At 40.3% G+C, this 24,776-nt stretch overlaps 1 protein-coding gene across 3 annotated transcripts in view; it reads right to left on the minus strand.

Annotated features, from left to right (window-relative positions):
* Window positions 1-209: 209 nt before the first annotated feature.
* Window positions 210-24,776, minus strand: part of WASHC5 (WASH complex subunit 5) — a 58,919-nt gene continuing 34,352 nt past the window's right edge. For 2 of the 3 annotated variants that reach the window (XM_068525443.1, XM_068525441.1), the window contains 12 exons: window positions 23,646-23,747; window positions 22,727-22,906; window positions 21,456-21,580; window positions 14,112-14,274; window positions 13,624-13,726; window positions 13,454-13,533; window positions 10,971-11,074; window positions 10,053-10,182; window positions 8,495-8,591; window positions 4,350-4,503; window positions 3,449-3,536; window positions 2,562-2,691 (listed from right to left, as the gene is read on the minus strand). In XM_068525443.1, the coding sequence (XP_068381544.1) occupies window positions 2,620-2,691; window positions 3,449-3,536; window positions 4,350-4,503; window positions 8,495-8,591; window positions 10,053-10,182; window positions 10,971-11,074; window positions 13,454-13,533; window positions 13,624-13,726; window positions 14,112-14,274; window positions 21,456-21,580; window positions 22,727-22,906; window positions 23,646-23,747 (1,398 nt within the window). In that variant the 3' untranslated portion in view covers window positions 2,562-2,619. Of the gene's footprint in view, window positions 461-2,561; window positions 2,692-3,448; window positions 3,537-4,349; window positions 4,504-8,494; window positions 8,592-10,052; window positions 10,183-10,970; window positions 11,075-13,453; window positions 13,534-13,623; window positions 13,727-14,111; window positions 14,275-21,455; window positions 21,581-22,726; window positions 22,907-23,645; window positions 23,748-24,776 lie in introns of those variants that run through there. The other variant, XM_068525442.1, reaches the window with a different exon arrangement.

A 24,776-nucleotide genomic window follows, 5' to 3' on the forward strand; every position in this document is an offset into this window, starting at 1 on the left:
GGGTGAATATGTGGTGTTTGAATCATAGGCCGAGGGATGACTTTGGGTACTGGCAGTACTATTTTACTGAAAATCTGGAGTTGCACAAATAGTTCTTTAGAACATAAAACTAAATGGATTTATACACAACAATTACACTCAGCATTTATAAGAGGCAGTACAAAATGTGTTCTGCTTCTACATGATATAAGTTGCATATAATACCATGATTTAAACAATATTAATTATATTAATTAGTTCTGTGAAATACATCTTACTCAGAACGTCTGATGTTTCCCACAATAAAGGGAAAAAATACAGTTCTTGGAGCAGTTGGGTTTCTTTTCATTTCCAAGTTCATTTTAGTGACGGTGGGAAGATTTAAGGATAATCCTTTCACTGAAGACGCAGAAGTCAAAAAAAGTCACAGGACTGTTCTGAACTCATCAAAAATGAAATTAGGCACGTGTGCTTCAGCAACCTAAAAAAAATAAGAGTTAACTGTTTCATAGTGTTATAAGAAGCAATTCAAATTTTTCCATATGAAAATTAAAGACATGAAGACATCCTTTGGAGCAAGGTGAATCACAGGGAAATACTGGACCACTAATTGAAACCGCCATCTTCTGCTTCTGGTGTCCTACTGCTGGTGTCTAATTTCTTGGCACTGCTGACGTCTAATTTCTTGGCACTGCTGACATCTGAAGGGATGCTATACAGCTCCCTGTCCCCCCAACCCCGCCCCAGACGTGAGCTCCTTGGCTCTTAAAAGCACTTGGATCTGCAAGGATGCACATGCCTCTGGGAAGTACTAAGAAGTAGTCTCAGGTCACCTCATAATTAACTGATGGCCAACCTCAGTCACTTGCCAGAACGGGACATCTGGCAAGTGACTGAGGCCAGAGGAGGAAGAGGAGGAAGACCCTCAAAGGCAAGCATTCCTTAACTGTGCTGGGGAAGCCCTCAGAGGGGTGGGACTGGGTAAATGGGGTGGAATGTAGAACTAGGTGATCTCCAACTGCTGGAAATTGGTAGTCTTTAAGAGCAGTGTTTAATTTTTTTCTGACTATAAAGTTATCACCTGCTAATTAGAGGAAATTTAGCAAATGTAGAGAAGTATAAAAAAAGAATAATCTCTAATCTCAATTCCTTAAGAGAAAACTAAAACTGCTAATTATTTTGTATCAAATTCTTCCAGTTTACACACACACACACACTCACACACACACACTCAAAACTAGAATCACATAATCTTGTGTCCTTTACCTCTGCTAAATTTTATGTTCTGAACATCTTTACATGTACATCTTGGTGAACTTTTGCATATATACCCAGCAGGTAAATTTCTAGCAGTGGAATTGCTGGGATCAGTAAGATATTACAAAAGTTTTTTTAAATAGATAAAGTCAAATTGCCCTCTCCACAGATAAGCAATTTACATTCCCATTGACAGTGCTGAGAAGTCCCATTTCTTTGAAACTTTCCCAAGCACTGGGGGCCCAACATTTTACTTTTTACCCATATGATGGGTGGAAACAGTAATTTTACTGTTATTTTGATTCATGTCCCTTTAATGTAAGGTTGAACATCTTCACAAATGTTTACCGGCCACTTGTATTCCTTTTTCCTGAAAACTGCCTGTTTCCCGAAAACTCCCATTTTTTTTTTTTTCTGTTGGATTGGTTATCTTTTTCTTATTGATCTAGAAGAGCACACTATAAGTTAGAAAAAAAAAAAGTTCTTTTGTTAATAGTTTTCCCAATTAAAAAAAAATTTTTTTGAGACATCTGACAGAGAATTGTTTCATTACATTCAGCACTTATAAGAGATGAAATCTCTAAATCCTTTGTGGCTTCCTCCTTTGGTGTTACATATAGGATGTTCTAAGAGGTGATACATATTTGTCTAAAACTTCTGCTGATTTATTGGTTTCATTTTTCATGGTAACTATTTGTAATCAATTTTGATACAAGGAAGATGTGAAGAGACTAACTTGCTATTTTTTAACAACATAATGAACTAACTGTCCCAGCACCACTGACTAATATTTCCTGTCTCCCCTAATTTGAGATGCCACTTTTCCTTATACACTGTTGTATGTGTTAGGGTTTGTTTCTAGGCTACACATTCTAGTCAACAGAAGATCTACTGAGTTTCATACCAGGACCACACTATTTTGATTTTTGTAGTTTTAGAAAAGTATTTTAATATACAGTATAATATGTTTTAGTATCATCTTTAAAAAAAATTCCACTTTAGCCTAAGTTCTATGAAATCTTAAAAAATTCTCACCACGCCCCCCCAAGTTATAAACATTATCTGGGATTTTGATTATAACTGCAATAAGATTATAAACTAGAAAGAACTAATACTTGAGTTTCCTCATTCAGAAACATGGACTTCAAAATTTTACAGTTTTTTCCTAAATATTCTTTCATATTTCTTACAGAGTTTATTATTCCTGGCTATGTTATTTCCTTGCTAATTCTGTCAATAGGATCTTTTTCACATTACACTTTTGAATTGGTGATTAGTGTATTTACTTAGTATATTATGTAATCAGCTTACTTTCTGAATTCTTATTGTTTTAATAGTTTTCCACAAGTTTCTATCGGGTATTCAAGGAAGACAAATTCATTCTCAATAAAACAAATCTGTCTTCTCTTCATTGTGCGTTTTAAATCTTGCATTTCCTATTCTGTTGTCTGGAACCTGCACAACAAAAGGAGCAGTGAGAGTCAGCATCACCACGTAACTACTATAGTCCTGACCTTGATGAGAATGCCAGTAGCATTTAGAATTAAGTCTGACCTTGCTAGTTAATTTTAAAAGCATCATCTTTGGTTTTTGTTATAAAAAAGTAACTTTGATTCCTAACCTACTAATTTTTCAAAATCAGAATGGCTTTTCAGCATCTATTGAAGGTTTTTTTATATTTCAGGGTCAAGCTCTCCACTCTCAGCTAAAACTTACCAAAGTGGAATTACTAGTGAGAAAAGAAAAGAGTATCTTAGGAGGTAGAAAGTAATCTGTCATTTTTGGAAACGGTGGTTGTAGAGCACTTCAACCACGGTGTGAACTTAGCCAAACTTGCTGTGGGAACCAGGTTATTGTGGAGATGAAAAAACAAACCACACAATCATTCTCTACCCTGACCCCTTAAGGAATTCTCCCCTGGAGAGCCCATCTTAGCTCCTCCTGAACAGGATGAGTTGCAGACCGGAGGAGGGTGTGGTAGCGGGTGAGAAGAGGAAGGAAGCTGTGTTCAACCCTGTCTTCTCGCAGAGCACTGAACACGTGGAGCAGGGGGAACATCTTAGAGCCGAGCCGGGGGTAGAGCAGGGCGAGGGGCTCAGAGGTGTCCACTGGGAATGAGCCCCTGGACTTCACTCCTCATGGGCCCAGGGCCATGCTTCATACCATCTTTCTACAAAAAGGGCATTAATATTGTTCTTTATCTACTGCTTACCCTCCTGGGTAGCTTTGTGTACCGAACATAATCCTCCAGAAACAGAAGGGCACCCACAACGTCTGCAGGCATTTCTGGTATCTTCTGGCTGCAACAGAGAACAGTCTGGATCGATCAACTGCTTTGTACACAGTGGACCCTCAGTCAAAATACTGAAAGACTAAAAAAACGACAGATGACTAAATGAAGCCAAAGAAGAGACAAATCTACAGCACCCCTTCCTGAGTCACAGCAAGCCAGATATTGCTGGCCTATCTTCAGAACACAGCCCGGAGGATGGAATCTAAACTTCTTTGAACGGCCTACACGGGCCTTCACCACATGGTGCCTGCTGACCCTTTAGGGTAGCAGAGAAGGAGACTCAGGGCCCAGCACCTCATGCAAATAACTCGTTTCTATCCCAGAAAAGCCACCATTGGGGTGGGGGAGGGGAGAACTAAAGGTTTACAAGCTTTATATCATGTAGGAACTTCCGTGCAATTTGTTCCATTATACACCAGGAACTCAGGCTATGTTGCCCACGAGGTGCCCCCTGACACTCCACTGAAGGGTGGAGCCGTCCCTGGGCAGCGGCCCAGCGGCAGGACACGGGCTCACTGAGGTCTGAGCACAGCGCCCAGGATGGCAGAGGGGCAGGCCTGTACTTCCTTCCCCACGGAGCTTGCTGACGGTGGTTATGACTCATTCACAGTGCGTGCTCCCGGGGCTCCTCGGCAGAGTGACTAAGGATGGGCACACCTTTAATTGCCCCAAGCAAGATGTGCCCCGACCTGCTTTACAGAGCAAGGTGAGCAGTCAGTTCCTGTCTCTACTAGGGGGATAATAAGAGGAATCTGCCATGCGAGGTTCCCAGCCCACTCTGTAACATCAATTCCATTTTTTCCTGGTTGGCCTTCTGTACCTTGTACACTGCTCCACTGTGGAGCGGATAAACTGGCCGATCAACGCCAGGAACTGTTCTGTGTACCGGGAATGAAACTGCTTCAGCAGGGTGAGCAGTCCCAGCACGAGTGGAGGCCAATCCACGGGGTCGGCAGGTTTTCGGCAGACCATGCCTGCAAGGACCAACAAATTACAAATTACCACCAAGTGAACTGCTTGCCTTTGGCAACATTCATTTAGTATGAATGTTCGTGAATGTCAAAATGTCTGGGGCCCACGTCATCACTGGCAGATGATTATGTGAGGGAATGATAATCCAGGATTACATTTTGAATTAGGCCCAGGATTTGGTGGAGGTTTCTAGTGGTCTGAAGGATTCAACACCCTAAAATGGGTACTAATTTTTATAATTACCATCACTGTTTCTTTTGGATTATATAATTAATGGATGCAACTGTAGAAAAATTTAAAGATATAGGTAAATGTAAATGAGGAAATAAAAATTACCTAGAATCGGCTTCTGTTAATGGCAGCATGGCATACTAAATACCTTGAACTACTCTCTTAAATGAAAACATTCAAAATGCTGGATAAAATTTTAAAAGTATCTTTAAATACAAGGTTAAATGTTACACAAGAAAAGAATGTGCAGAAATCAGGACAGTCGAAGAAGGAAATATGTCAAGTGAGTGAGTGAGTGCCAAAGCTGGCCTTTTCACTAAGGATTTCTGCCCAAATCTGGAGACCTTGACCCTCTGCCTGAATGGTTGTATGGGGAACAGGAGACAGACCACAATGTTAAAAAAAAAAAAAAAAAAAAAAAGTTGGAAGACTTACATTGCTAGATTTCAAGACTTATTATAAAGTTACAGTAATCAAGACAGTATTGGCATAAGGATAGATAAATAGATCAATGGAACAGACTAGAAAATCCAGAAATAGTCGCACCCTTAAAGGATCAATTGAATTTCCATGAATATCCAAACAATTTAATGGAGAAGGAGAAATCTTTTCAAGAAATGATGCTAAAAATGGATATCCTTATGGGGGAAAAAAATGAACCTTGACCCCTACTTCACACTATACATAAAAAGTAATTTGAAACAGACCACAGACCTCAACTGTAAAAGCTACAAGTACAAAGTTTCTAGAAAAAAACATAGGACAATATCTCTGTGCCTTTGGGGTAGGCAAAGATTTCTTAGAATACAGAAAGGACTAATCATAAAGAAAAAAAACGGATAAATTGGACATAATCAGCATTAAAAATTTCTGCTCATTAAGGTCACCAGTAAGAAAATGAATAGGTAAGTCATTTTGTGAGAAAAAAATTCACAACATGTATATCAAAAAAGGACTTGTATCCATAATACATAAATAACTCCTACAACTCAGCGATAAAAAAGCAATCAGGGACTTCCCTAGTGGCACAGTGGTCAAAAATCTGCCTGCCAATGCAGGGGACGTGGGTTCGAGCCCTGGTCCTGGAAGATCCCACATGCTGCGGAGCAGCTGAGCTCGTGCACTACAACTACTGAGCCTGTGCTCTAGCGCCCGCGAGCCACAACTAGCGAGCCCGCATGCCACAACTACTGAAGTCTGCGTGCCTAGAGCCCGTGCTCTGCAACAATAGAAGCCACCGCAGTGAGAAGCCCGTGCACCACAACCAAGTGTAGCCCCTGCTCGCCACAACTAGAGAAAGCCCACGCGCAGCAACAAAGACCCAACACAGCCAAAAATAAAAATTAATTAATTAATTAATTTTTTAAAAAAGCAATCAACCCAATTTAAAAATAGGCAAAAGACTTGAACAGACACTTAACAAAGAAAAATATAAAGAAACAAACAAACAAAAAAGATATAAAGAACAGCCAAAAAGCACTTGAAAAAGTGCTCAACATCATTAATCATCAGGGAAAGGCAAGTTAAAACTATAATGAGATATCATACACACCCATTAGAATGGTTAAAATTAAAAAGACTGAGATGGCCAAGTGCTGATGGGTTGTAAAATGGTACAACCACTTTGCGAAAAGGATTGGCAGTTGATTAGAAAGTTAAACTGGTCAGACAGACACACAGATCCCATATTTGGGTTTTTGTGAAGACTGGAAAAACTTACTTAAGATGCCAAAACAAGTTATCTTGATTTACCTAACCCAGGCCTTGGCAATTCCAAATTACTCAGTGCCCACTGTAAAAGACTCTAGCCATACTCAGAACATGGAGAAATAGTCCTTTCCAGGTGGAGAACAAAAGTGATGTTTACAACAAAAACTTCCTCTGAATGAGCACCACAGAGATTCTCCCTTAAAAGACAGACCAAAGCAGGCGTGCGTTTCTTAGATCAGTCTTGAGAACAATGCTTACAAGGTTAAATAAATGTTTTTAGGGTCCACAAACATGCTGATGTTCCTTCCTCAGTCCTTTTCTTTAATTTGATCCCCGACTTAACACATCAGCCTAATTCATGAAAAGAACTGTAGCCAGGGGACTTCCCTGGTGGTAGAGTGGGTAAGACTCCACGCTCCCAATGCAGGGGGCCCAGGTTTGACCCCTGGTCAGGGAACTAGATCCCGCACACATGCCGCAACTAAGAAGTCAGCATGCCACAACTAGAGTCTGCATGCCGCAACTAAAAAGTTCCCACATGCCACAATGAAGATCCCATGTGCTGCAACTAAGACCCAGAACGGCCAAAATAAATAAAATAAATAAATAAATATTAAAAAAAAAAAAAACTGTAGTCAGATATAGATACATTTCTAAGACACTTAACAGTTTTGTTTTGTTTTGTTTAAAGATCTGGGAATTCTGATCTTCCACTATCACTATCCCATTGGAATAGTGACATGTTTCCTTCCCATAAGCAGTTGTATAATCAAGGAGCCTGACCTTAACCATACATGCAATGAAAGAAATATTACCTAAGAACGAGACCACTGAACAAACCATCTTAATGAAAACAAGGTATCTTCATGCACTGACAATTCACCATTATAAAGAAGCATATACTCTTATTTTGTAATAACACAGGGACAAGAGAGGGAGGTCATGAATCTCTGAATCTTGAGATGAACTTTTAAGTCCATCTTGGGATGGTTCTTTACATTGATTTTGACCAACATACAGAAAAGGATCCAGCATCAGATAAGCACCTGCTCTGTGAGAGGTACTGTCATAGGTATTTTTGAAATCTGATTGGCCTGAGAGGTTAAGTAACTTGGCCAAAGTCACACAGGTGATAAGTCATGAAGCCAGAATCCAAACACACATGTGTTCCCTCCCTCTTATGGCAAGGACTTCTGGGCGCCACCATGCCCTGCATTCTGTGGCTGTAACAGGTATTGTTATTGGGGCTGTGTCTGGAATCAAGGAATCTTTTTGAATGAGGGAATAAAAACCTTATAGAGAATCCACATCTTTATCCTAAAAAAAACCTTTTGGAATAGGAAGGGAAATACTTGAAGGAAGAAATATATTTTGGAATTGCTGGTTTAAAAAAGTATATGGTTACATTCATGGAAAAGCTCTTACAATACTTTTAAAGTAAATTAAACTCTACAGCAGACTCTAAAAAATTCTACTTAGATATAAAGTTTGGAGACAGAGGAAATACCCGGGAATCTTATAAAAATGTTCAAGATAAAGTCAATGACAAAAAAACATTGGGTTATATTCTTGGACAGGACGAATATACTGATAGCCTTTGGTATCTATTGTTTGTATCAAGTATTTTCAAAAATAAAGTACTAGATATCCCTGGATTAGTCTCCTGTATGTAACTATATTTTTACTCTTCATACCAAAGTTCCAGATACACAGTAGGCACATGACACTTGTTGAAAGAATAGGACATTAACCAAAAAGAAGTTTCTTTCCCACCATAATCAGCTCCTTAAAGAAAAGAGAGAAGCAAAGGTCCCACACATTTTACAAGTTGGATAATCAGCCACTGTAAATTAAAGGTGGATTATACTTGGTTGATATTAAATCCACCGTCTGCATCATATTTCAGAGGCCCAAAGACATGGATTTTATAAACACGCAATTAACTATGAAAGACCTCATGTGTGACATAGCATTCTATACCAAGAGTTGTTTGGTTAGATGTTAATCTACCGTTATTGTTTCTTATTGCAAAGAATAAATGTCATACAGTACCTAGGTTTTTGTTGTACTGAAGTTTTGGCAACTGGGCGATCAAAAATAGAAAGTTGACAACCGGGAAGTAGGGTAAGCGCTTTGTTGTTATGTATATCTGGAAAGAGAAAGGGAAGAGATGGTTTCTTCACATCACACAATACCACAGAACACATTTTCAAATGGAAAGCTGCCATTTTATTTCAGTTTGCTCTTCTGACTACTGAAAACTAGGATGGTTCCATTAACTTGCTGCCTTCAGAGTTTTATTTAACACCACTGACCGTTCCCTCACCAAACACAGATACCCACTTGACAATTAGCCCTTTTGGGATGGGAACAATTTTGCTTAGAGATTAGCAGTTACCTCCCCCCTGAATCCTGTTCATGTCAGCAACAAAAGGAGGGGAAAAAAAGGCGATGAGAAGAAAGTCAAGGCAAAGCTGGAAGGAGGGCAGAGGGAGGGGAAGAGAAAGCGGGAGAAAGAAAGAAGGAAAGAGCCACATAGCAGCGCGTGGCAGCGCGTAAGCAGAGAGCACGCAGGTGTCTCTCTGGCCGGCGGCTCTCCCCCAGGCAAGGCCGCACAGCAGTCTCTGGACACAGCATCATCCCCGTTCACGGGGCAGGAAGCACAGTCAGAACACTCCCAGCCGTCTCCCTCCTCCCAGTCGGACTGGTTCCCTGGGAGGTGGGGTGGCATCCTGGCCAGGAGCGCCAGCTCTGGTCAGACTGCCTGGCTCCATCGCTGGCTAGTGTGGAGCCCTGGGAAGCTATCAACCTCTGAGCCTCAGGACCCTCCCCCAACAAGGGCACATTTAATGGGACCGCTTTGAGATCAAGTGACAGCACCCACGGTGGGGTTAACACAGTGCTTGGCACATAATTACAAAACGTTAGCTGCTATTTAGGTTCATAATTTTTTACCCCAAACCCAGGGGACTGTATAGATTTCACAATTTCATATTACAATAAAGATTTTAGAAAGGTAATATAGAGTCTAGGGTAACAACCTGTAATGAAAGTTATCAGTATTTCGGCATCAAAACATGAAAATTCACAGGAGTATAAACAGCCTCAAGTCAGTTTGGGACAGGTTTTGGCACCAAGTGAGATCTGGCACCAACTTGTGGAAAAAACTGTCAGTTCTCAGAGGTTTATGGAGATCAGAATTGCAGAAAAGAACTTGTGGCCCCAGACCGTGATTGTGATTACTGTCAGCCACAGAGGGAAGTATCTTTGGGCAAGAAGGATCAATGCCACCATTTAGTTGCAATTCAAATACCAAATCGCAGAGAAACCTAAAACGAATCTCCTATAGATATAGCACTTTTCACTTTTCAACGAGTTCTGACAAACACTGTATCACTTGATTCCCACAGCCCCGAGTCAGGCAGGGAAGGTGTGATCATCCTCGTGTTACACGTGGGAAACGGGAACCCAGAAAGGGTGGGAACACAAGAGAAGGGAGGCTCCAGGATGGGAACCAGGTCCTCCCAGTACCTGAGCACAGTGATCTGGGCCAGATCGCCTTAGGTACACCCTGTCCCCCAACGCACCATCATACATTTTAATCGCTAACCTTGTTCAGTGGGTTGTGGATGCCAGCTGCCTCCAGGTAGGCTGTGATTTCATATAAGAGTGTGTTATCTTCTTTGGGGTAAGGAAGTGAAGGGTCCTGATAGTGGGCTTCAATATCTGCTAGGAGAGCCCTAGATGAAGGGAAAAAAAAACAAAAACCAAAACAACAGTGATAAACATTAGAGATAAAATGAATCTAGACAACAGTTAATACAAGCTATGATCTTCCAGGGATTCAGTGTCCTCATCTGTAAAACAAGGGCTTGATCCTTCTAATTCTCAATTTCCATACCTGTGATTGGTTATAAATGGAAAATTTGACCTAGAATTACATTAGCTTTTGGAGTTCACCCAAATCAAATGCTTTCACCATTCCAAGTTTCATGAATTGACTGAACTATTTTCACTACCTACTTTGTCAGAAGCACTGACTTTGTGACCAAGAAGCACAGGTTATTTATCTTTAAGCAGGAGGCTCAAAATGAGAGCAAGCTGCTGCAGAGGCAAAGGGTGCGGCTGTGCACCAGGACGCATTCTCACAGCCACACCTGGGCATCAGTGAGCTTCCACCCGCCCTCAGGAGAACTAGTGACTCAGTCCTGTGGAAAGCCAGGTGTGGATTTTGGTAATAACTGCCTTCTCAATCTGTGCAAGTACCTAGCATGGTGTCTGGTGTGTATTAAGTGATCAATATATGTTGGCTGAATAAACGAATCTCTCAAAAAAAAAAAAAAAAAAAAGTGAGAAAGAGACAGACCAAGACAGATTTGATTACCTGTGGGAAGAAAGCCTATAAATTCAGAGAGCCTTCTCACTCAAGAAGAACTTAAAAGAGTAGGTATTGAACAAGAAACTGGAATGTTAATTGATGATGAACAATCCAGGCCCACAGCTGGCTGTTTCAAATGCTGGCACTTACTTATTGAGATTCTCCAAAGCAGCTGCCAGATGTTTGGAGTCAAACCGACACGAATAATTTAATTCATTGGCAATCTGCTGTCTCAGAATCTGCATCTGCCCAACCTGTGAACAAGCAAGAGAAAGAACAGGTAAAATACATAAGCATTTCAAAGTGATAGTGAGGAGACAAAAAGATGACAATTTTTTATTGGAAGGATCACAACGTTCTCAAGAAAAATTCAAGGATTTCCTGGACTGGCTTTATGGCTAAGGCCAGCATCATCCCTAACGGAGCAGAGGACCCTTCAAGAAATGTCTGGAGAGATTCCTGTACACCAACTTCAAAATAGCCCTGACATCTAACAGTTTACAAAGTGATCCATTAATGCTCAGTTGTCCATGGATTAAAGGTGTGTGTTTTGAAGCTCTATTTTTGATCTTTTGGAATAAATTCTCCATGTTCAGTAGCCACTAATGAGAAGCCCTACTTCCTTTATTTGTCCTAAACTGAAATTTCTCAAGTCCCAAGGATGTCCTTTCAACTCTAATATTCGGTCAATATAAGCCTGTCTACATCACTCAGGATTACAGATCAAGAAATAGTCTAGGTAATAAAATAATCTACATACAATCTTCCAGGAAGGCCCTTCTAACAATGATAACCCCGAATCCAGAGGTTCTTAACCTTTTGTTGGCACCTTGGACCTCTTAAGGAATCTAGTGAAGACTATGGACATTGTCTCAGAATAATTCTTTTGAATGTACGAAATAAAACATACAGGATAACAATGGAAGCCAATTGTAACAAAATGTAATTCGCAAGCTATTAAAAGAATGGATTTGTGACCTGGAGTTATGCTAACATGGTGGATCAACCATTGTAATTTCCAAGTAGTGATGAGCATAAAGGATATTTGGAGGTATCCATGGCGACTGTCAGGTGTTAGGGAACTATCTTTGGGTCAGTTTGAGGTAAGAGTTCAGCTGGCTCTGACAAGTTCAATTTGTTGGTATCATAAAGTCAACAGTATACCCTAACTTTTTATACAGTAAATTCCTTTTCTTTTCTAGAAAAGCTATCCCTAAAAGATTAGCAAAGGGGAGAGGAGGAATAGCAAGGGAGGTTGTTTATTAATGACGGCAACAATAAAGAAGATACGAACACATTTCCTCTGAGTTGTTGGGAGCAGAGAAAGGAAAAATAAAAAGTGGTCTTCTCTAAGAGCGAAGAAAAGGTATCATTTAGATAAATGGAGCTTATAACAGTTAAAAGTGTCAAACGACCTCGAATGTACTACCTTCGACCACTGTTCTTACGAGGCTATTCTACTTATGTCAAGAAAATAAAAGTCAATCCAAAAAAATGTTATTTGTAAGTAAGAAACCTTTTATTAATAGAAAACTACTATTATTTAAAAATCGGAATAGGGCAAGGCCACGAAAAGAGTGGGTTCTTCCAGGCCACTCAAAAATGTCCCTCCAACCTTGTATCTGCCCATATAATTCCTTGCTTAATTCTAGATACTCTATGTCAAGGATTCCCTAGAAAATACCAATCTGGAAATGGAAACAGAAATAAAGGCAGTTTTATGTAACTTGTTCTTATTTAAATAAGATCCTGGAGAGGTTAAGGAGCCTGGGAGGTGATAAGCTCATTCTACCTATTTGTTCGCCTATTGGAGAGCTTTGGACTGTCACTCTTTCTCTGTGATTTCTCTAGAGCTGCACTGACCAAGACAGCAGCCACTGGCTGCCTGTGGTTGTTTAAATTTAAACGATTAAAATGAAATAAAATTTGAAATTCAGGTCCTCACTCCCCACAAGCCACGTTCTAAGCGCCCAACAGCTCCATGTGGATAGTGGCTGCTGTCACTGTTGAACAGCACAAGTATTTCCATGCTGTTCCAGATTATTATGCCCATTTAGTGACTGCAGGTTCCCTAATTCAAGACAAAAAGACAAATTGGTCCTTGGGGGTTTTATGTAAAGATCAGTGATTTAGACACAAGACTTGGCTACTACTGAATTACCAGCAATTATTGATACAACTAACAGTGGTCCATAATAGTCACTGGGAAACCTCCGAAGCCTCTTCTAAGCATCTCTGTAATCTCTCTTGGCTTCCTACAGAGGTGAGACTCAGGCCAGTCCAGACTAGGGTGGCAAACTGACAGCAGCTCATTAATGAACTTGTTACATAAGGATGGAGTATAGCTGAGGGAGGAAAACTTCTATTTCCTTCTGTGAAAGCACCTCTTGCCAAAAGTCACTTCAAAATGAAAGTTTTCTTCAGTGAAAGAAAAACAATAAATAGGCCAATGAAAAGCACAGTCAAGAATAGCCAAAGATCAAAAGAACTTAGAAATAATGACAAACTGAAGTGTTGTGTTTTTGTTTTGATGGCCAAAGAAAGAAGTGTGGCTTTCTTTGGGCAACCAAGTTACAAGAAAATAATAATTAAAAAACCATAGCCTTGCTTCTCCCCTCTCTCCCACAACATACCTTCATGATAGCTTCCAGATAAGCGGTCCATATCTTCTGTGTTTTGGCAATGGCGGACAAATAAATTTTATTCGAATTTGCTGAAAGGTTAAAATATGATTTTTTCTATTTAGTAACTTTGGAAAGGCTACAGAGTTCTCTCTACCTCAGCCTCGTTTTAGAACACTTACCTACAATGCTTTTTAGGGGGCTGAGGGCATTCATGAGGGTTTTTAAAGTATCCTGCACAGTTCTGTCTCGCAAGATAATTTTCTGAAACATGCTGAGGAAATTCTAAAACAAGAAGGCATGATCGAAGAGCAAAACATAATGAATAAATACTCCAGTTAACTAAAATGCTATGTAGAACACAAACTAGCCTCATTCACACAATGCTACAAATAGGATGACGGGGAAGCAGCAACTTCCGGTTCCCATCAGAAACACCCCGTTAGGAGGGGCTGCTGGTTCCCAAGATGAAATTCACAAGAACAGTCCACCCATAAAAATACTGTGCTGGCCAAAGAAACTCCAGTTTATTCTCAGTTCTTATCTATTTAACAGGAGTCATATATACATGCCTGATATCAGTCTAGGAAAGCACAAAAGAAAGGTTAAACCATCTACTCTCTTCTCCGCTGGGGTAGAAGAAAACACGCATGAATGCCAAAAGGCTCACCTGTAACTCTTTGACAATCATAAAGCACAGAAGCCTGTCTAACCCGTTCAGACCGAAAGTCCCCAAGGTGTTCTGGATTTCTGAGAAGAGGCGGCTGCTGGTCACCTCTTGATGGGTTTTCATATCATACCAAGTGTTCAGCTGGTCAATGTGGCATGTCGTTCTAAAACAAAAACAAAACAAACTCAAAACCCAAAAGCAGCTCAGAATTCATCCTGAAGGGATGTGGGATGCAATAGGATTAGGGGCACTGGATGGGAAGAACGATGGTTTCATGATTTGCGCTTTAATAACCTCTGCATCTAGGCACCCAAGACATCTCACAGTGAACGTTCGCTGGGCCAGGAAGGCAAAATTCAGTTAAATCACCTCTTCCTGCCCTTGCTATGTCACCAGCTTGACCGCTTCATTTCCACTGGGTTGGGCTGTTGTTTGGAGTCATGTCTTGAGGACAAGCCTAGATTCAGCCATCAGGCTGGAAGGCTTTAGAGCCCCATTGTCTCTCTGGAGGGTCTTTCTTTAAATATCCAGAGACTAGGGACAAAACAGAGTCTTGTGTCATTTCCAATTTGGTAAGAAAGGAACTTTGAATCCCTGTGTCCTCACATCTGAGACATATATGATGACAAAGCCACTTCCTCTTTCCTCCCAGTTCTGGTCATTGACCAGCGATTCCCTTTTAGACCCAGGAGTGTGACGGTGGCAATGATAACAACCAAAATCATGTACCGAGCGTTTCCTATGTGTCAGGCGCTGGGCCAAGGCCTTTCCGTGCGCTCACTCTTCATCCTCAGAATAGCTGTGATGTACGAGCTGTCTGACCTTCATTTTATAGATGAAATAACCGAGGCTTCCAACACCATGCCCATAACCACCATTTTAATGGTTCTCAAATGTTGGCATAGGGACCTTAAATCACTGGTAGAGCATGTTAAAAAACAGACGCCCAGAGGATTAACCAAGATGGCGGAGTAGAAGGACGTGTTCTCACTCCCTCTTGCGAGAGCACCAGAATCACAACTGGCTGCTGGACAATCATTGACAGGAAGACCCTGGACTTCACCAAGGAGGATACCCCACGTCCAAGGACAGAGGAGAAGCCACAGAGAGACGGTAGGAGGGGCGCAATCAGAGTAAAATCTAATCCCATAACTGCTGGGTGGGTGACTCACAGACTGGCGAACACTTATACCACAGAAATCCACCCACTGGAGTGAAGGTTCTGAGCCCCACGTCAGGCTTCCCAACCTGGGGGTCCGGCAACGGGAGGAGGAATTCCTAGAGAATCAGACTTTGAAGCCTAGTGGGAATTGATTGCAGGACTTCAACAGGACTGGGGGAAACTGAGACCCCACTCTTGGAGGGCACGCACAAAGTAGTGTGCGCATCGGGACCAAGGGGAAGGAGCAGTGACCCTGGGGGAGACTGAACCAGACCTACCTGCTGGTGTTGGGGGGTCTCCTGCAGAGGCGGGGGGTGGCTCTGTTTCACTGTGGGGACAAGGACTCTGGCAGCGGAGGTTCTGGGAAGTGCTCCTTGGCGTAAGCCCTCCCAGAGTCTGCCATTAACCCCACCAAAGAGCCCAGGTAGGCTCCAGTGTTGGGTTGCCTCAGGCAAAACAACCAACAGGGAGGGAACTCAGCCCCACCCATCAACAGTCAAGTGGATTGAAGTTTTACTGAGCTCTGACCACCACAGCAACAGTCAGCTCTACTCAACACCAGAGCCTCCCATCAAGCCTCTTAGATAGCCTCAACCACCAGAGGGCAGACAGCAGAAGCAAGAAAAACTACAATCCTGCAGCCTGTGGACCAAAAACCACAGTTACAGAAAGATAGACAAGATGAAAAGGCAGAGGGGCTATGTACCAGATGAAGGAACAAGAAAAAACCCCAGAAAAACAACTAAATGAAGGGGAGATAGGCAACCTTCCAGAAAAAGAATTCAGAATAATGATAGTGAAGATGATCCAGGACCTCGGAATAAGAATGGAGGCAAAGATTGAGAAGATGCAAGAAGTGATTAACAAAGACCTAGAAGAATTAAAGAACAAACAAACAGAGATGACCAATACAATAACTGAAATGAAAACTACACTAGAAGGAATCAATAGCAGAATAACTGAGGCAGAAGAACGGATAAGTGACCTGGAAGATAAAATGGTGGAATTCACTGCTGCGGAACAGACTAAAGAAAAAAGAATGAAAAGAAATGAAGACAGCCTAAGAGACCTCTGGGACAACATTAAGCGCAACAACATTCGCATTATAGGGGTCCCAGAAGGTGAAGAGAGAGAGAAAGGACCCGAGAAAATATTTGAAGAGATTATAGTCGAAAACTTCCCTAACATGGGAAAGGAAATAGCCACCCAAGTCCAGGAAGTGCAGAGAGTCCCATACAGGATAAACCCAAGGAGAAACACGCCGAGACACATAGTAATCAAAGTGGCAAAAATTAAAGACAAAGAAAAATTATTGAAAGCAGCAAGGGAAAAACGACAAATAACATACAAGGGAACTCCCATAAGGTTAACAGCTGATTTCTCAGCAGAAACTCTGCAAGCCAGAAGGGAGTGGCATGATATACTTAAAGTAATGAAAGGGAAGAACCTACAACCAAGATTACTCTACCCGGCAAGGATCTCATTTAGATTTGATGGAGAAATCAAAAGCTTTACAGACAAGCAAAAGCTAAGAGAATTCAGCACCACCAAACCAGCTCTACAACAAATGCTAAAGGAACTTCTCTAAGTGGGAAACACAAGAGAAGAAAAGGACCTACAAAAACAAACCCAAAACAATTAAGAAAATGGTCATAGGAACATACATATCGATAATTACCTTAAACGTGAATGGATTAAATGCCCCAACCAAAAGACATAGACTGGCTGAATGGATACAAAAACAAGACCCATATATATGCTGTCTACAAGAGACCCACTTTAGACCTAGGGACACATACAGACTGAAAGTGAGGGGATGGAAAAAGACATTCCATGCAAATGGAAATCAAAAGAAAGCTGGAGTAGCTATACTCATATCACATAAAATAGACTTTAAAATAAAGAATGTTACAAGAGACAAGGAACGACACTACATAATGATCAAGGGATCAATCCAAGAAGAAGATATAACAATTATAAATATATATGCACCCAACATAGGAGCACCTCAATACATAAGGCAACTGCTAACAGCTATAAAAGAGGAAATTGACAGTAACACAATCATAGTGGGGGACTTTAACACCTCACTTACACCAATGGACAGATCATCCAAAATGAAAATAAATAAGGAAACAGAAGCTTTAAATGACACAATAGACCAGATAGATTTAATTGATATATATAGGACATTCCATCCAAAAACAGCAGATTACACGTTCTTCTCAAGTGCGCACGGAACATTCTCCAGGATAGATCACATCTTGGGTCACAAATCAAGCCTCAGTAAATTTAAGAAAATTGAAATCATATCAAGCATCTTTTCTGACCACAACGCTATGAGATTAGAAATGAATTACAGGGAAAAAAACGTAAAAAAGACAAACACATGGAGGCTAAACAATACGTTACTAAATAACCAAGAGATCACTGAAGAAATCAAAGAGGAAGTCAAAAAATACCTAGAGACAAATGACAATGAAAACACGACGACCCAAAACCTATGGGATGCAGCGAAAGCAGTTCTAAGAGGGAAGTTTACAGCTATACAAGCCTACCTAAAGAAACAAGAAAAATCTCAAGTAAACAATCTAACCTTACACCTAAAGAAACTAGAGAAAGAAGAACAAACAAAACCCAAAGTTAGCAGAAGGAAAGAAATCATAAAGATCAGAGCAGAAATAAATGAAATAGAAACAAAGAAAACAATAGCAAAGATCAATAAAACTAAAAGTTGCTTCTTTGAGAAGATAAACAAAATTGATAAGTCATTAGCCAGACTCACCAAGAAAAAGAGGGAGAGGACTCAAATCAATAAAATCAGAAATGAAAAAGGAGAAGTTACAACAGACACCGCAGAAATACAAAGCATCCTAAGAGACTACTACAAGCAACTTTATGCCAATAAAATGGACAACCTGGAAGAAATGGACAAATTCTTAGAAAGGTATAACCTTCCAAGACTGAACCAGGAAGAAACAGAAAATATGAACAGACCAATCACAAGTAATGAAATTGAAACTGTGATTAAAAATCTTCCAACAAACAAAAGTCCAGGACCAGATGGCTTCACAGGTGAATTCTATCAAACATTTAGAGAAGAGCTAACACCCATCCTTCTCAAACTCTTCCAAAAAATTGCAGAGGAAGGAACACTCCCAAACTCATTCTATGAGGCCACCATCACCCTGATACCAAAACCAGACAAAGACACTACAAAAAAAGAAAATTACAGACCAATATCACTGATGAATATAGATGCAAAAATCCTCAACAAAATACTAGCAAACAGAATCCAACAACACATTAAAAGGATCATACACCACGATCAAGTGGGATTTATCCCAGGGATGCAAGGATTCTTCAATATACGCAAATCAATCAATGTGATACACCATATTAACAAATTGAAGAATAAAAACCATATGATCATCTCAATAGATGCAGAAAAAGCTTTTGACAAAATTCAACACCCATTTATGATAAAAACTCTCCAGAAAGTGGGCGTAGAGGGAACCTACCTCAACATAATAAAGGCCATACATGACAAACCCACAGCAAACATCATTCTCAATGGTGAAAAACTGAAAGCATTTCCTCTAAGATCAGGAACGAGACAAGGATGTCCACTCTCACCACTATTATTCAACATAGTTCTGGAAGTCCTAGCCACAGCAATCAGAGAAGAAAAAGAAATAAAAGGAATACAAATTGGAAAAGAAGAAGTAAAACTGTCACTGTTTGCGGATGACATGATACTATACATAGAGAATCCTAAAACTGCCAGCAGAAAACTGCTAGAGCTAATTAATGAATATGGTAAAGTTGCAGGATACAAAATGAATGCACAGAAATCTCTTGCATTCCTATACACTAATGATGAAAAATCTGAAAGAGAAATTATGGAAACACTCCCATTTACCATTGCAACAAAAAGAATAAAATACCTAGGAATAAACCTACCTAGGGAGACAAAAGACCTGTATGCAGAAAACTATAAGACACTGATGAAAGAAATTAAAGATGATACCAACAGATGGAGAGATATGCCATGTTCTTGGATTGGAAGAATCAACATTGTGAAAATGAGTATACTACCCAAAGCAATCTACAGATTCAATGCAATCCCTATCAAATTACCAATGGCATTTTTTACGGAGCTAGAACAAATCATCTTAAAATTTGTATGGAGACACAAAAGACCCCGAATAGCCAAAGCAGTCTTGAGGCAAAAAAATGGAGCTGGAGGAATCAGACTCCCTGACTTCAGACTATACTACAAAGCTACAGTAATCAAAAAACAGACGCCCAGATCCCGTTTCTGGAGAGTTGGATTGGGTAGGTCTGGGGTGGAGTCCCAGCCTCTACCTTCAACAGCCTCCACAAAATGATATGTCCCCAATCCTAAGAGCCAATACATATCTTTACTGAAATGAGGCTTGGGAGGGAATTAAAAGGGGCTCGGGAGCTAGGGGATTTTAAATTTGGAAGTCAATGGAAGAACAAGATGACTTCCAGAGCCACAGCCTACTTTCAGGCTTCCAAGTGTCCTGCTTCCACCACTCAGGGCTGGCACTTTGAATGCGTCCATTGAGAGGCTCCCAATTTTGATGATGAAATCATATATGACATGGAAATCCCAATCATGCTTAATCCTTTCTGCCAGTATTAACACGGCACTAAGTGAGTTAGGCAGACAGTTTCTAGGAGGGCTTCGGTGATCAACCCATGGGTGCCCAAGAGGAGTCACAAAGCGTTTCGGATCATTTACACTTTCTGGCCCATGAGGCATAGACAGAACTCATTTCTGCTGAAGGTGACATCTGGTTTGTCAAGCTTCATAAGTTTCGAGAGACAAAATCAGCCTGAATTTGAAGGTAGTATAAAAGAAGACATGTGATAAGGGCATTTAACTAACACAAAGTCAACTATGCACACACAGCTGAACTGAAAAAGAAGAGAAATCATCTTTCCCTGGGTAACCACACCAGGCGGAATGACTGAGCAAGCACGGCCCAGGGGTGAACATAAGACAGCAGGCAGGAGCCTGCTTTCCCCTTGGTTGGGCTTAGTACCAACTGCTTCATCAGAGGCTCAACTGAAAAAACATGAGGAAAACTAGCTCAGCTGGACTTCTGAGACAGGCAGCGTCAAGCCTCCACTGTGGTGCCCACCTGAAATATTCTCAGGGCTGTTTTGATTATATGAGATTTTCACCCACGTGACTGTATATAAACTGGGAGTCACTGCTGCAAGTCTGCCCTTGAATGACACATGCTTTAACAGTTGGACTCCGGAGTCAGAGCACCTGATGTGTATTCTGGGTCCACTGTTTATTAACTTCTGGGCAAGTGATTGAGCTTTTCTGTGCCTCAGTTACTTTGTCTTTAACATAGGACGAATAACAATGCCTACCCCCCCTTAAGACTGTTGTGATGAGTAAGTGAAGGGATGTGTGCCAGGGGCTAGGAAGAGTGCACAAGGTGAGTGCTCAAGAAATGCTGGTCCTGGGACTTCCCTGGTGGCGCAGTGGATAAGACTCTGTGATCCCAATGCAGGGGGCCCAGGGTCGATCCCTCGTCAGGGAACTAGATCCTACATGCACCGCAACTAAGAGTTCACATGCCGAAACTAAGGAGCTGGTGAGCCGCAACTAAGAGCCCACATGCCACAACTAAGACCTGGTGCAACCAAATAAATAAATATTAAAAAAAAATTCTGGTCCTTACGCAAAAGTGCCTGGGTGGGGCTAAGAAACATGGAGGTCATCTTAAAAGGTCAGGGTCTGAGCTGGCAAGTGCAAGAGCCAGTGACTGCAATGCAGGAGTGTGTCATAGCTACACAGGCACAGAGGAGCAATTTGGAATTTTAAAAGTTTTAATAAACCAGAGAGTCCACAGACCCAAGTGAGTAAAATGTTAGCTGGAAAGCAAGAGAAGCATAGACTAAAATAAGAGGTGGCCGAACAGACCTTATAATTGTTTTCATCTATATGTCTTTGGACTGGGGTCTCCTCAGTCACACTGAGGCAAATATGCAGTCTCAGAAAAAGTGAAGTTAATAAACCCATTAGAAAGGCTCCAATTGTGGCAGGAACAAGGGTGTGATCTAAGTAGATGTGATATACGTTTAGAGACACTGTCCGTGGCGTTCAAAGCCCAGTGGAATTCAGGTACACCTACTTTGGGTCCGTGATCCTCAAGATTTCTCTGCAGAGTCTACCAATAAATGTTACGGACTCATCCACAGGGGTAAACTTTGGTATTGGAATATGTGTGGACTGGTACATACTTTGCCAGTCTTGAATCTAGAAAAAAAAGAAAAAAGAACCCCAATACCATAAATATTTAGTACATCTTTGATAAGGTAACCTACTTATCCTTTTCCCACATAGTTTTACAAAGACAATGTTGCATGAACAGTGAATATAAATGTTCCTTGATTTTGAAGAAGAAATTTTAAAAATTGTATTAATAGCCTCTCAGAAATGCCACATATAATATATATATAAAAAGAAATATCTGTGAAAAAGTGAAGTGATTGAGGAGAAGTGGAAAAAGACAAGAAGTTCTGGCTTTCTGTCTTGTAAGTTAACATGTATCAATGTAATAATAAAATTAAAAATATAAGGCTGGAAGATACATTATCTTTTGAAAATGTCACCTAAATCATGTCAGTCACCTAATTAAAAAATTGCAGAGTGGCTCCTTGTTAACTATCAACTAAAATCAATCTTCTCAGCTGTGACACTTAAGAATTTGGTGCTCAAATAACCCAACAAAAAAATAGGCAAAGGACGAGTAGACATTTCTCCAAAGAAGATGTATAAATAGTCAATAAGCACAATGAAAAGATGCTCAACATCATTAGTCATGAGGGAAATGCAGATCAAAACCGCAATGAGATACCATTTACACACACTGGGATGGCTATAATTAAAAAAAAAAAAAAAAAAGGAAATTAACAAGTGTTGGCGAGGATGTGGAAAAACTAGAACCCTCAGACACTACTGGTGGGAATGAACAAATGGTGCAGGTACTGTGGGAAACAGCTTGGTGGTTTATAAGTTAAATGCAGAATTACTAAATGACCCAGCAATTCTGCTCTTAGGTATACACTCTGATCAAACCCAGCTGACCTCCTAAGTCTTTGGAACTCCTGATCACTCGAGTTATAACGACTACACCAGACATCTTCATTCTGTAGCCATTTAATTAAGTCTGCTTTCTCCTTAGGACAGTAAATTCCGAGAGGTTAGGTGTCATATAAACTTTTCTGTGACCCTCACAGCTCCTGAAGGTACTCTGAAGGTATTCGTGACTGTGTAGTGGTTACTGATTTTTAGTAACTATTTAAATAAACTTTGTTGTTGGCATTTCTGAGGTTTGGGGCATGTATGGGGCATGTCAGAAGTAACAAATAGAGTCAAGAATATTAAAATCTATTTAGATACCTTTGTTCTTAAGAAGTTATTACACTCTTGTTCCACATTGTAATTTATAATACGAGATACTTCTTCCTGCCAAATCTTCAGACCGTAAATGTTGACATAGTCCTGAATGTATTCAAAAGAACGATGGAACCCATCCATGGTAGCTCCCAGCTCTTTCAGCTTTGGCATCAATTCACTTGGCTGTGCAAAATAAGAAACAGAAACCTATTACATTGGCATAGACTGTCAACCCCTAATACCTACATTAGACTTTAAAGGATACCCCAAGTGAGAGACCGCAGTGACGGTTTGGGACAGCTCTGGAAATACTCATTTCCTACCTCATCTAGGAGTAATGGTAATTTATGCCAGACATCCAGCAAAGAAAAGATTTCATTCATTTGGAAAGAAAGCCTCATATAAAAGAATATATAAAAACTGAATGTCAGTGATTTCTCTCATATCATTTGATGACTCTAATCTTAAGAGTTAAAACATTTTAAATTGAATTTACTGACGTGAAAAGTACTCTAGATGTAAATTTCAGGCCTATTCTTTTTCTCTTGAGAAAAATGACCATATTCCCAAAAAGATAAAGCAAAAGAAAAAACTACAGCCTTTATAGTGCCAATCTGTTTTAGGTTTAACAAAATCTTTTCGCTATGAGAAGGAACCTGGAATCATAAACATCAGTTTAATTCTTAAACTTGGGGATCAACAGGTGAAGGAAAGGACTGGTTTTAAAAAGGATTTTCTTATAATATGAATGGATTATAATATAGGATCAAAAAGCATATCAATTGATTGTACTGAACATGATATAGTAGATATATGTTAGAAGGTAGGAAAGGTCTTGTTCATAACAGTTAAAAATGGTGTTCTAGAACATTTTGCAAGCCGAGTAGAGGGAAAGGACAGACCCACTTTGGTGATCTGGTACCTTGGCTCGAGGGTTGAAGATCAATCCCCTATGAAGAGCAAAAGCCACACGCTTAACTAGCTCCTTCCTTATTCCGTCCTCCAGCAGTTGTTTTGGGTCCACCTAAGTGCAAATCGAAAAGCAATAAATGCCAGGAAGGAAAAGCTCAGTCCTGAAGAAATCCAGAGGAAAGACAGTTTCCAGAATCCGTAGGGGAGCACTTTCCTATCTCATTACTTGACAATTAGGATTTCTTTTTTGATTTTGTGCAGCTTGGATAGAACTATTAAAACCTGTCACCTCTGTAGGACTTGGTTTATCTCAGTAAAACTCATGATAATTTTACAACATGACATTTCAAAGATGGTGGGTATGGAAAGTTTTAAACTGCCTCACATTTTAATCATTTCATTAAAAGTTAAAAGTGCCTCTTCTCATCACCAGGAGGAGGTGGTAGATTGAAGGGCCTGCATCTGAATTCAGTGCACATGTCTCCTGTGGAAGTTATCTAAGGGCATCTATAGTCATATGAGCAAAATCAAGTTTGGGGTTGGACCACTAGGAAGATTTAACAATTCTCTTTTCTTTCAGCATTCTTGGGATGCTGTTTGTAATTAGGGAGATAAAATAGGAAGGCAACTCTGCTATCTAACTACATACATAGCTTATTTTGCTGATTCTTTTTTTCTGTAATGAGAAAGCTTTTGTTATTCCCTAAAAAACAGTCTCCTGTCAAATCCATAAAACATCAAATAGTTTTAACACACTCCTTTGAATTCCCTGAGACTTGTTTCTTTTACTTTTAAATTTGTCAAGAGCTATTATTTTAAAAGTTATAAAGACAATTGATGTGTTCCATCTGGGTTTGATGATATTTAAATTTCAAGGAAGATAATTGGAATGAAAAAGTTGCTGAAAATATAAAAGCCAGGGGAACCTGTTGCACTACAGCGTGACCATGCAATCAGTAAGAGCCAGACTGTGTAGAAATAACAGGTCAAAGGCCTTGGGTTCTTCAATAGACAAATTGTAAGGAAAGAAAGGAATGAGGGAGAAATCTGAGGAGTAAATCAGCCTTAAAAGACGTATATTTTTTGAATGGCAAGTCTGAACTAGAGTGTCTAGAAATTTATTTTTGGATAATAAAACTAA

Source organism: Eschrichtius robustus, chromosome 17 (genome assembly GCF_028021215.1).
Source record: "Eschrichtius robustus isolate mEscRob2 chromosome 17, mEscRob2.pri, whole genome shotgun sequence".
Classification (NCBI taxonomy): domain Eukaryota; kingdom Metazoa; phylum Chordata; class Mammalia; order Artiodactyla; family Eschrichtiidae; genus Eschrichtius; species Eschrichtius robustus.